General features: G+C 43.3%; 1 protein-coding gene across 3 annotated transcripts in view; it reads left to right on the plus strand.

Annotated features, from left to right (window-relative positions):
• The first annotated feature begins 1,984 nt into the window (after positions 1–1,984).
• MDM1 (Mdm1 nuclear protein) overlaps positions 1,985–12,055 on the plus strand; it is a 48,997-nt gene continuing 38,926 nt past the window's right edge. The window contains exons 1-3 of one of the 3 annotated variants that reach the window (XM_061639796.1): positions 1,985–2,409; positions 5,992–6,106; positions 9,881–10,242. In XM_061639796.1, coding sequence (XP_061495780.1) covers positions 2,392–2,409; positions 5,992–6,106; positions 9,881–10,242 — 495 coding nt within the window. In that variant the 5' untranslated portion in view covers positions 1,985–2,391. Of the gene's footprint in view, positions 2,410–5,991; positions 6,107–9,880; positions 10,243–12,055 lie in introns of those variants that run through there. The other 2 variants (XM_061639797.1, XM_061639799.1) reach the window with 2 other exon arrangements.

A 12,055-nucleotide genomic window follows, 5' to 3' on the forward strand; every position in this document is an offset into this window, starting at 1 on the left:
ACTGCCAACATCACTTAAACTGTAATAACTTATTATAACCTGTTATTTGTAGCAACCTTGGATAATGTTACCATTCTTATGGGTAAATTCCACTTAGTTATTATAAAAATATACATAATTACATTATGAGGCATCCTGTGAATGTGTAATGGGAGAGCATGCAGGGCTATGTGAACAGCACAATTTAATAACCCAGCCACTGACTGAAGAATGATTGCATATTTACAGCTACAAATTGGGTATATATATTTATTTAATGCAGGGCAAGCAGCTGCTGTTTTTTTGCAGCCCAAAAGCAAACATTAGCATTATAAATGGCACATCATTTGTGTTCTGCTCAATTTTACTTTTTCACTGAGTAATTTGAAATGCATCAGCCTCTTCCCTATTTCTACTGAGACATACAATGCTGTAAATGTGTCTGATACATTACTGAACCACAGCAAGAGATCACAGTTCTTAAAAGAAGGTGGTTGATTAAACAGCAAAAGGCACGGACCTCCCTCATATTTGCCCCATAAATTCCAGTTTATCTGCATTCTTTTTCATTTCAGTTAGTGCCTGAACCGAGATTAGCAACAGACATACATTAATTTTTGCGATTTCTAGGAAGTGGTAGGAGAGGCTACAGAATGCAGAGAGAAGGATCAACAGTGTTTCCAAAGAAATCCCACAGCTATGAAGTATGTAATTTATTCCTTTTAACCAGCAGCCTGCTTCATGGTAGAGCAACAGACATGTGCTAATTTACTCTTAAGTAAGCCTAACTTCTCAGAACAGATACAGAGGATTGGACAGTAAGTAGACTTGCAGGGGAAGGCTGCAATCCTATGCAGATTTAGGAGTAAGCACCATCGAGAAAGCCAGTGTTTTGTAGCTGGGGAGACCCAGGCTTAAATCCATGGTCAGCCATTTTGTTCAATGGGTGACCTTAGGTTGCTTACCAAAGCTCAGTCTAACCTACCTCCAAGGACAAAAGGGCCCTTGCTGTACCCTGAGCTCCAACAAAGGTTGGTTTAAAAATATAATAAATAAACATTGACATCAGCAGCATTACTTTCAAGTAAACACAAGCAGAATTGTACTGCAAGTGTTGCTTAGGACCTTTATTTAATTTATAAATTACTTCAAAGAAAGAAGTCCCAAAGCAACTTACAGCATCTCACAAGATGTCTTCAAACATTTGCAGGTAGACAGTGGGGAAGGGTGAAATATATTTTTATTTCTATCCTATCTCTCCCGCAAGCAGCTCAATGTGCACACATGGTTCTCTCCTCCTATTTTATCCTCAGAATAACCCTGTGAGGTGGTTTAGGCTGCAATCCAATCCACACTTACCTGGGAGTAAGTCCCATTGAACCCAATGGAGCTTGTTTCTGAGTAGACATGTAGTGGATTGCAGCCCTAGGTTGGGAGAGAGAGACCAGCCCAAAGCCAGGCAGAGACCTTCAGAGGTGAGTAAGGACTTGAACCTGAACAGAGATTAGCAAGATCCTGCTTCATTGGTTGCATGAAATTTTATTCTTGATTAGCAGATGCAGGTACAAAGAAAAAAATGTAAACAATAGGGACAAAAGGTCATGAAACCAAGAGTTTTTAAAAATTAAAAAAAATAGATATAGATAAATATTAAAGGAAGAGGGAACATATATGGATGAATATGATCCTATTTCCCCACAGAACACTTAATTTTCCCACAAACTTGCTTGATTTTCATAACGAGATGTTCTGTAAGAAATCATAACAGAATAGCAATATTATTTTTATGATGATGTTTTTATTGCTTTTTCAGTTGTTAGGATTTTTAATGTTATTGTTTTGTATCTTTTACCTGTAAGCTGCTTGACTTTGATTTTTAGCATAGAAAACTAGGATATAAATAAATAAATCAACCTAGATGAGAATATAAATCCATCCCCTCTAAAGCCAGTAGTTACAACCTCACCCGCCCCAAGAAGTGTAGAGGATTTAAAGAAATCCCTACATGAACGAGGAGGAAGAACTACCTTCCCTTCCTCTCTCCTGTGTTCACGCTGTCCAGCATACAAGACTGAAGTCAAACTTTCCAACTACAAGCAGGCTGCATTATGCAGCTAGGCGAAAAACACAGACACCACCCTCCCCAGTAGCTGAAGAGATAAGCGCCCAAGGGGAGAGGGAGAGATGGAGGCAAGCCAGTTTGCAGGCTCTGATTGGGTGGCTCCTCGCGCAGGCGTCTGAGGTGCTGAAACCAAGCAAGCTGCAAGCAGGCCGCGACGTTTTGTCAAGGAAACAGGCGTGTTTACAGTTACTACGTCCTCTACTCTCCATAGCGTCTCTGACCCCGCCCGTAACCGTCCAGGAGCACCTTGCTGCCCAGCGCCATCCCCAGCCAGACGGGGGTTTAAAGTCATGCCTGTGCGCTGGAAGGTGAGATGTGGTGGCTGCCGTTGCGCCTTTTCTTCAGTCGGAGGCTTCTCTCCCCAACCCTTCCCCTCAGAGGCTTCTAACGTTCTGCTCCCCCTCTTGCGGGCCCTTCAGTTTTCAGGGGAGCGCTGTTTGCAGTTGCCTGAGGGTTCTGTTCTATCCAAGGCAACCAAGAGGTTCCTGCTGCTAGCTGTCACTCAAACCCTGTGCCACCCTACCCCCAGCCTGGCCAAATTGTGTCCTACCTGTGTCTTCCTACCCCCAGCCTGGAACTAATTGGTCCCCAGAGTGAGTAGGATGGCAGTGAGCCGGTCTCATTGCTACTTGTAGAGCTCTCAGTTATTGAATACAGTATGTGGGCACCAGCTGGGTTGGGGTGGCATGTAAAATTGAGAAAAGGGGTAAGCAAATATTAATTCTACCAATAATCTCGCATTCAGGTTTCTGGGCTCTTTAATAGATGTGTGACAGACAGAAATTCAATAGGCAGTGCTCTGCCTAGCACAGATGTGGATTAATTAATAGGGAAAGTTTTGCCTGTTGAACTTATGCCCGTGGTACAGTGTTTGAACTTTAAGGCACTGAAACCTGCCAGAAAAAGCAATATTGATGAAGGCTGGGAAGCAGTAGATTTTTAGGAACCATTTGGAGTAGAAGATGGACATCTCTTTTTCCTGGGACATAATCCACTGGGAAATTCTTTTGTGCAAGCCTCACTGAATTGGGCAGAGGTGCTTAAGAATAAAGTAAAGGATTTTCCTGTAGAAGTACTGATAGAGAAATATTAGAATAAATATTGCAGTGGTTCAGACAAAGGATGGCACAGGCTAAATCTGGAGACCCCGCTGTAGAGATCTTGCCCCATGATGCTCTCAGACAGCCTTTTTGGTGCCTGACAAGGCATCCCTGCTTCCCCCAATTAAAAAAAATGAGTTTGTTTTAAAAAACCAAAAACTAATGCTGATCTTTGGTTAGAGGGTTTGCCTACTTTTTTTGCCTTTTATTTGCTTTGGAGTGGTGTAGGTATTTGGCTTGGGGGGGGTGTGCTTCTATGCATTACCAGTTTTATTTCTGTGAAATCTTTTTTGTGGTGCCCATGACAGTTTCTTAGACCTATAAAGGTTGTTGACCTCAGGGCTATGAAATAAAGTGGAAGCTGTATATTGTTTAGGAAGGAATTTTGAAAAATAAATATTGAGGAATACAAAATATGTCCACATTGCTATTGTATTTTATATTTGAAGGCCATTTTACATGTCATAAAAATCCTGCATGGAAGGCACTAGGTATTGGCATCAAACCTGTATGTAGATTATCCTGTCTTACGATTTATATATTAGGCTTTCCACCTGTTATCAGTATTGGTCAATTGTGGCATCTTATTTGCTGCTACTATTTGTGTAAGATCATCAGACATAACTATCTACATGCAGGTTTCATGTTAATTTCTACATTGAAGTGTTTTCCTTATAGGAATTTCATAAAAACTGAGAGCATCTTTCAAAAGCATGATCCAGAGACATGAATCTTGAAGACTTGGGTTTCCAGTATTCCCACCCCCTTATTGTGGATGTATTGTGTAGCCTTGGGTGCAAGTCACAATCTCTCAATGTTACTTTGCCATTTGTAAAATGGAAACAGTGGTGATCCAACACACAAGTTTGTTGTGAAGGCAAAATAGGAAGTTTGTAGAGCACTTTACAAATGTCTGATACTGTCTGTATCAGGGGTTGGGAAACTTTTTGGTCTGGCAGTCCAGATTCTTATCTGTTCTCATCCTTGCAGGCTACTCTGACAAGTGGGTGGGACAACTCATCGGTTAAATTCCTGACAACCCATCTGTCAGTGCCTACCAGTCAAAGCCCTTGTGGAGTGCTTCCCAATAGCCAGCTTTCTGTAGGGATTTCATGCATAACTGAATTCTCCATGGGGAACTCAGTGGTGCAGCTGATCCATCTGCTTCTCTATCTGTCCCACATGTGACTTCATTACATGTATGTAATGTCAGATGTGAAGCAGATGGCAGTAGTGTGGGCCAAACTGAGACCTGTGCTAGTTCCCCACTCCTGATCTGTCATCGTTCCTTCTACTTGATGGCCCCATGGTCTTCAGCTAGGAAGAAAAAAGGGGGCATCCACACATAAGGTCTCCCCAAGTACACAGATATATAACGGCCTATAAACTAAAGAAAAAAGAAAAAAAGAAGGGAAAGGCAGAGGGAGCAGGGAAGAGGACACTCAGAACTAAGCATGCTCAGTGGCTTCCACAAGCCATGAAATGTCTGGAGTGGTTGAGTATTGGCTGGGTAGAGGGAGAGAAGGAGAATGTGAGGGGAGTGAATTGTTCTGTTCAGACTCCAGACAACTTATATAATGAATGAATAAACAAAAATATAGAAACTGCGATACTGAGTGATATATACATTATTAAATAAATCGTGTATTCCTCTTGGGGGCTGGGAATACATGGCAAGATTTTGTTGCAGTCACCTTTTGTTTATGGGACACACACCCAGTGTTCTATCACATCCTCATTGTGTTGGTTGATTACATACATTTGGGCTTTCTGCGCATTCAGGGACTGTGTGTAGGGTGGTGGTGCTGCATCATAGTGGCAGTCTTTGGCCTGGCTGTATGTAAATTTGTTGGCACATCTACAAAGTCAGTACTTCTGATAGTATGGAAAGGTGCCTGCATACACTGAAGAATATTCATGTTGCAGTTATGCCAGTGAACACCCCTCTCCAAACTGTATACACATTTCAGAGAATAGGCAAAATGTGTGAAAAGGGCTACTATGTCATAGGGTGGCCAAAAAATGGAACCCAGAGTACAATTCTGCAGTTAAGAGCTGGCTTGAGTTTTAGGAACTGGGAGCACCCGCAGAAAAGAGTAGGTTTAGCTCTTCCTCCATTGGTGTCACTGAATGCACTTCTTTTCTTTCTTCCATATAAGTGAAAGCTTGCCATTTTCATTGATATAGAAAAGGAAAGCATTGCTTTCTGGGATACTATTGTAGTGAGCACAAAATGGTGGAAATGGGCATGCTGCATCCTTTCCTTTGGGGTGATGGAAATAAAATAGCTAGATTGTGCTCAGGAAAGGAGCAACAGAAGTAGGGGGTGTGGTGATACATGGCACCTAGTGAAATGTTATCACACACATAAAACAAAAACATTTAATAACCCTCCCCCCACCTACAATGTGATCTCACAATATACAAACTCAGTATATTCACAGTTGGGTAATATTCAATTTTATGTTGGATTTTCAGATTATCTGTGGATTGGGAAAATCTGAATTAATGGGGGGGGGAATGTGGGCTGCAATTTGGATGAGGAGGCCATTATGTAGATGCTGCAAAAAATAAAAAAATTAGATGCAAAGCTTCAAAACCACATTAAACACCCATGTGGACAAACCCAGTGTGACCCAGCCCTCAATAAATAGTTCCTGTAAACAGTACGACTGGAGTGTGCATATGTATGCCCAGTGCACTCACAGGGATCTTTTTAATAAAGTTAAGTTCCATGGGAACCATTGAAATATGGCATTGATAGCTGTTGCACATTTTGTCTTGCTGTAGGGATTGAGTGAATACAAGAAGAACTTCAAATGGAGGAAATTGGATCAATCTAGGCTTTGTAGCCCTGCACAGGAGCAAAAATGGCAATGGGCTGGACTTCGATCAGATGAGCTTGGTAAACTAAACTAGGTTTTCTATACCTCTCAGGCTCTTTAGATATTGCTTTTTGTGCATTGATTATACAGGGTTGAGTAATATAAATTTTATCATACAATAGAGGAAAATCCAATTTTTTCATTGTTGTGGTGTGTGGTCTGCCTGAAAAGCGTTATATAAATGCATTAAATAAGTAAATAATAAATAAACTATTATACACAACAACAATATCATGATAGACACTAAAAAGGAAAAATACTTTCAGAAGATATGGAGGAAGCACAGAATCTCATTTGAAAATTAAGTGAATAGAGGAGAACGCACTGTATATGGATGTGAAATATAATGCATTGTATACTGTTATTGTCTTTGCTACTCCAAGAAGAAGGCTGGAACTAAGGCCTTCTTTCCCTTTCCTCCTATCTTCCTTCTTTTCCCCCAAACAGACTTGTTCAGATAATTGGTCAGTTGTCTGGTTTGGATGGGGTTGTGCTGCCTTTGAAAGAGCAGGTTTGTTGTCTAGGGGTGCTCCTGGATCCATCTTTGTCACTAGAAGCCCTCAGTGGCTAGGAGTGCCTTTTTCCAGCTTTGGCTGGCAAGACGGCTGTGGCCATTTCTGGACCGGGATAGCTTGAACACTGTTGTCCATGCACTGGTAACCTCCAGGCTGGATTACCATAATGCGCTCTATGTGGGACTGCCTCTGAGGTTGCTCCAGACGATGTGGCTTGTGCAAAATGAGGCAGTGCGACTGCTCACTGGGGCAGGGTATCACCAACATGTCACCCTGCTGCTGAAAGAATTGCACTGGCTGCCCATTAGCTACTGGGCTAAGTTCAAGGTTCTGGTTTTGGTATACAAAGCCCTATACAGCTTGGGATCAGGATACCTGAAAGATCATCTTACCTCTTATATACCCAGTCGATCACTGCACTCTACAAGTGCGGGCTTCCTGCAGATACCATCTTATCAGGAGCTCCGTTCGGCACAACATAGGAAGCAGACCTTTAATATTGCGGCACCTACCTTTTGGAATTACCTCCCCTTAAATATTAGACAGGCACCATCTCTGTTATCTTTTCAGTGCCTACTGAAGACCTTCCTCTTTCAATAAGACTTTTAATTAGAGACCTTACCCCAATCTGTGTCGGTATTGGAATTGCTTTTAAAGAAGTTTTTAAAGCTTTTTAAAGATGCTTTTAAAGATGTTTTGTTTTAATATATTTTAAAGTCTTCTTGGCTGCCTCTGCTCAGGGAGCTAAGCCTATTCAAGTGGGAGATGCAGGCTCTGCTGCCACGCAGAGCTTCAAATACCTTCAAAATGTCCTTAGGATGAAAGGTCTGCCTGGAGGGGGATGGTCACCTCAGGTGAGGACCAAAAGGCTGCTCCCAGTGGGCATGCTTGGTGTGAGTGGAGCATCTGAGGGATGTCCTGCTACTGAACACAATTTCCTCCTCTCCTAGAAGCGCACATTCTCTGTCCTGTCTATCCTGAATTCTGCTGCTTGGTGCAGCAGATTTTACTCCTAAGATATGGTGCTGGGAGGAACTGGAGCTGCCAGCCAAAGCATCCCATGCCTGCTGGAGTGTCATTGAACTAAAACGCCCAGGTCAAACCGCTCCCATCATGACCACTGCCTTTGTGCAGAGTGGAGGAAAGGCAGGCATCCTTCTTTTGTCCCCCTTTTTCTCCATGGCCCAGAGGGCACACCGCTTCCACCATACAAGCAGAGCCTACTGCCACCATAGGGAGCAGGGATCCTCTTGTAGTTTGGAAAGGGGGTCAATAAATTTCAAGTGGAGGTGTCAGGGCCATAAGAAGGGTGCTCTATTGCCACGATAATACCTTTTTTATATAGGTGGTCTCCATTTGTTAAGAAATGGTGTGGTTCAAAGGCAAGTTAAGTCAATAGCAAAACTCCCATTGATTTTAGTGGTTCTGGACTGTATCCTTAATCTCTTTAGAACAGAATATATCTCAGACTATTGACTAAATGAGTTGCATTTGGAAGGTTTTTTAAAAACCCTTTATCCCTGTGCCACAATCCTTACCTGCTGCCCACCTTCAATCTGCAATTTGCATTGGGAGGGAAGCTGTCATTTGGTGCTCTCTTGGTGCAAGCCCCTAGTGCATCTCACGGTGGTTCACATACTTTAAAATCAGAATCTGAATGACAAAAGAGTACATTCCTTCCTCCTATATTCTTTTTTTCTGGTGGGGCTGAAATCCTTACTGCTTCTTTGATTCAAACCAGTTTAGTGTGAACCCACAAGCTGTAATTTGAGCGATTGATCCAAACTAAGGATTACAAGCTGCTATGTAATCGTGATTAGCAATAGTGGTTTGGAGGGATTTCTCCAACCAGTTTGCTGGCATACACGGCATTTGCTCATGATTTTCTGAACCATGGTTTGAAAGATTGTCTGAAGGCAGCCTCGCAAAGTCATGCATTTCAAAAATTGTTAAACTGTGTGTGACCCTGAGGTCTTAGAAGGGAATATGACTCTGGATGTGAACATTACAGGGGTTTAAAGCTCTTTCTGCAGGACTGTTGTTCATCACCGATAGAATAGTAGACTATTGCAATCCTAAACATACTTACCTGAGAGTGTGTCCAGCTGAAACTAGTGGGGCTTACTTCTGATTGCACTGGAAATGAATTACATCCAGTGGTGTTGCTTCACTGACAGGAGACTTCTGTTAGTGCCATTTTTATGACACCCTCCTCTCTCCCAGTCTGCTGAAGATGAAGCCTTCTGTTAGTGGAGAGACACTGTTGGATGCAGCTCTTTATGTATTGCTGGGTTGAGCAAGCTGTGACCTTCGGCATAATTTCATGTGGGCAAAGGGGGTAGTAGAAAGAGACAAAGGGTGTCCCACTCACGTCTGGCTCTAATCTTGCCCCCAACAGATTACTCCTGAGGAAATGCAGCCCTCAACAGAAAACAGACTGTGCTGTAAGACTGTACTCCTATATAATTTGAGAGTTAACAGAGCAATCCAAATGCCAGGAGCTGGCAGAAAGGGGGCTGGTGGAGGAGGAGCTGGCAGAAAGCTCTGCAGGATCCTTCTCTTGCTCAGGAGCCGCTGGCCTGGCTGAACACCGGCTCAGTTGGGAGCCACATGCATGAGCTGGCCAGGAAGCCTCAGCTCCCATGAATTGGCCTCCCAGGGAGTAAGCGCTCCCCGTAGAGGCCCATTACAATTTGCAGAAGGACCTGGGGGATGGCTCTGTACAGAAGGAGGATCTTGCATAAGTTCCCCCATGGCTCATCCCCCACCATGCCCTCGGAACACCCTGTTTTCAGGACTTCCACCGGCTTGTGCTGGCCCTCTGTTCGCCGGCTTGCCAGCAGAGGCTGCCACAGCCGGGAGCCTGCCAGCACTGCTGGGAATCCACAGCATCCAACTCACCCCAGCCTGGTGGAAAGGCGAGTTGGATTGTGCCCTAAGTTCCATTCAGTGTAGTGGGACTTATCTCTAAGTAAACATGAATAGTATTGTCAGAAACTATGCTAAGATACACGCTACCCTTCATTTTCTTATTTGTGTTGGGCAATAGAAAGCTTTTTTTCTGTGAGTTTCAGTAATAAAAAAAAATCAAACCGCAAGGTTGTATTCATAGGTGTTCTAGCAGTATTTTCTAAATAACACTTGCTTTATGACATGTTCATTTTCACTTTCATTTTCTCCCTGTATCTAACTGCTGCTTAGAAATAACAATGTGTTTTGAGAAACGAGACCCCTGCAGAATTTTCAGGATACACAGACTGGATGTTTCATGTTTTACAGGAATTTCAAGAGAACCAAATTTTATTTCTAAGAGAAGAGTGCCTTATTACAACACACAGATTGCAAAGTCCTTTGAGTGGAATGGGGACAATGATTCAGAGAAAGATACATCATCAGCATATGAAGTTCACCAGCCATTGAAGTTGCATACAAATGACAGCAAAGATGATACAAATCAGGAAAAAATCAAAACACCTGATGCACTCCGGCTTCCTGAAAAAAAACATTCCAACTCCACAGGTTCTAGATCTGAATCAACGGTAGCTTTTGCAGAAAGCAAGAAGTCATCACCCAAAACTACAGGGCATGAAGACAAGATACTACCATCTACCAAAAAGGAATTAGGAGAAACAGTCAATGGAGTAAGGAACTACTACAGTTTATTTTGGTTTGATGATGGAAACAGAAGGAGAGGCAGAAGTAAAAAAAAGTAGTTAAAGTGAATTCCAGTGTGTAATTAATTTTTTTGTTTTAACTGTCTATAATTATAGTTAAGGGATTTGGTTGTGGTGGTGTTGAAGCACAAGGCAAATACTTGGGCATAAGGTGAAAAGGAGATGGCAGGAGGGCCTTTGGTTGCCATTAGCGGAGCTGTTTGGACCCTAATAAGAGGCAAGCCAAAGAACATAGGGAAGGAGGAGGTAGGGACATCTACAGAGGGAGTCTTGGAAGAATGAGTGATCTAGACCAGCCTTTGCCAAACTGGTGCCCTGTAGATGTTTAGACTATCTATCATTGGGATGGGAGTTGTAGTCCAAAACATCCGAGGGGCACCAGGTTGTTGAATGTTGGCAGTGAGGAGAGTAAGGCCAAATGGAGGAAGATGAGAGAGGATGGGACTGAGAAAGGAGAGAGATACTAGGTAAATTCTAGATCCCTTCAATCGGGATTCAGGTCTGGGTTTGGTATGGAAACTGCTGTGGAAACTGCCTTTGTTACCCTGTAAGATACTTTGTGCTGGCAAAGAGATGGGGGAGTATGACTCTGTTGATCCTCCTTGATCTCCCAATGGCTTTTGATACCATCACCCATGGTATCCTTCTGGGGCGACTGTCTGAGTTGGGCGTTGGAGGCATCGCATTGCGATGATTCCATTCCTACATAGATGGCTAGCTCCAGAAGTGGTTCATGGGGAGCATTGCTTGGCTCTATGGGTTCTCCAGTGTGGGGTTCCACAGTGGTCGGTTCTGTCTCCCATGTTGTTTAACATTTACATGAAACTGCTGAATGGGGTCAGACAGAGTTTTGGAGTGTGTTGTCATCAGTATGCTGATGACACGCAGCTCTATTTCTTTTCATCTTCTGCAGGTGAAACAGTAGATGTGCTTAATCAGTGCATAGTTATGATAATGGAGTGGATGAAGGCCAATAAAGTGAAGCTTAATCCAGACAAGACTAAGATGCTATTGGTCGGTGGTTCCTCTGACCAGCTGAGTGGTGTGTGGCCTGCTCCAGATGGGGTCACACTTCTGAAGAAGTGGGTCTGTAGGTTGGGGGTTCTCCTGGATTCATTGCTATCACTTGAGGCTCAGGTTGCCTCAGTGTTGTGGAGTGCTTCCATCAGCTTAGGCTGGTGATCCAGCTACAATCCTATCTGGACAGGGGTAACCCAGCTACAGTAAACTATGCTCTGGTAATCTCAAGGTTGGTTTTTTGTGATGAACTTTATGTGGGGCTGCCTTTGAAAATACGTTGGAAGCTTCAATTAGTGCAGAATGCAGCTACCCAACTGTTGACGGGTTCAAGGTGAACAGATCATAGGACACGGATTCTGTTCCAATTACACTGGTTGCCTGTACTCTTCTGAGCCCAGTTCAAAGTGCTGGCTTTAACCTGTAAGGCTCTTTACAGCTCAAGACCCCAATATCTTCTGGAATGTCTCTACTGATATGAACCTACCCAGACCATTAGATCTTCTTCTGAGGATCTTCTCCAAGTATCCCGTGGGGGAGGTTTGGAGGGTGGTGAAAACGGAGAGGGCCTTTTTCAGTTGTGGCTCCCCATCTGTGGAATGCACTCCCCAGTGACGTATGCCTGGTGCCTTCATTGATATCTTTTTTTTGGCACCAGGGTAAAAACTTCCCTTTTGTCCCAGCCTTTTGATAGACTAAGGCTGCAACCCAATACATGTCTGCTCAGAAGTAAGCTCCATTGGGTTCAATGGGACTTGCTCCC

This window comes from Rhineura floridana, chromosome 8 (genome assembly GCF_030035675.1).
Source record: "Rhineura floridana isolate rRhiFlo1 chromosome 8, rRhiFlo1.hap2, whole genome shotgun sequence".
Classification (NCBI taxonomy): Eukaryota; Metazoa; Chordata; class Lepidosauria; order Squamata; family Rhineuridae; genus Rhineura; species Rhineura floridana.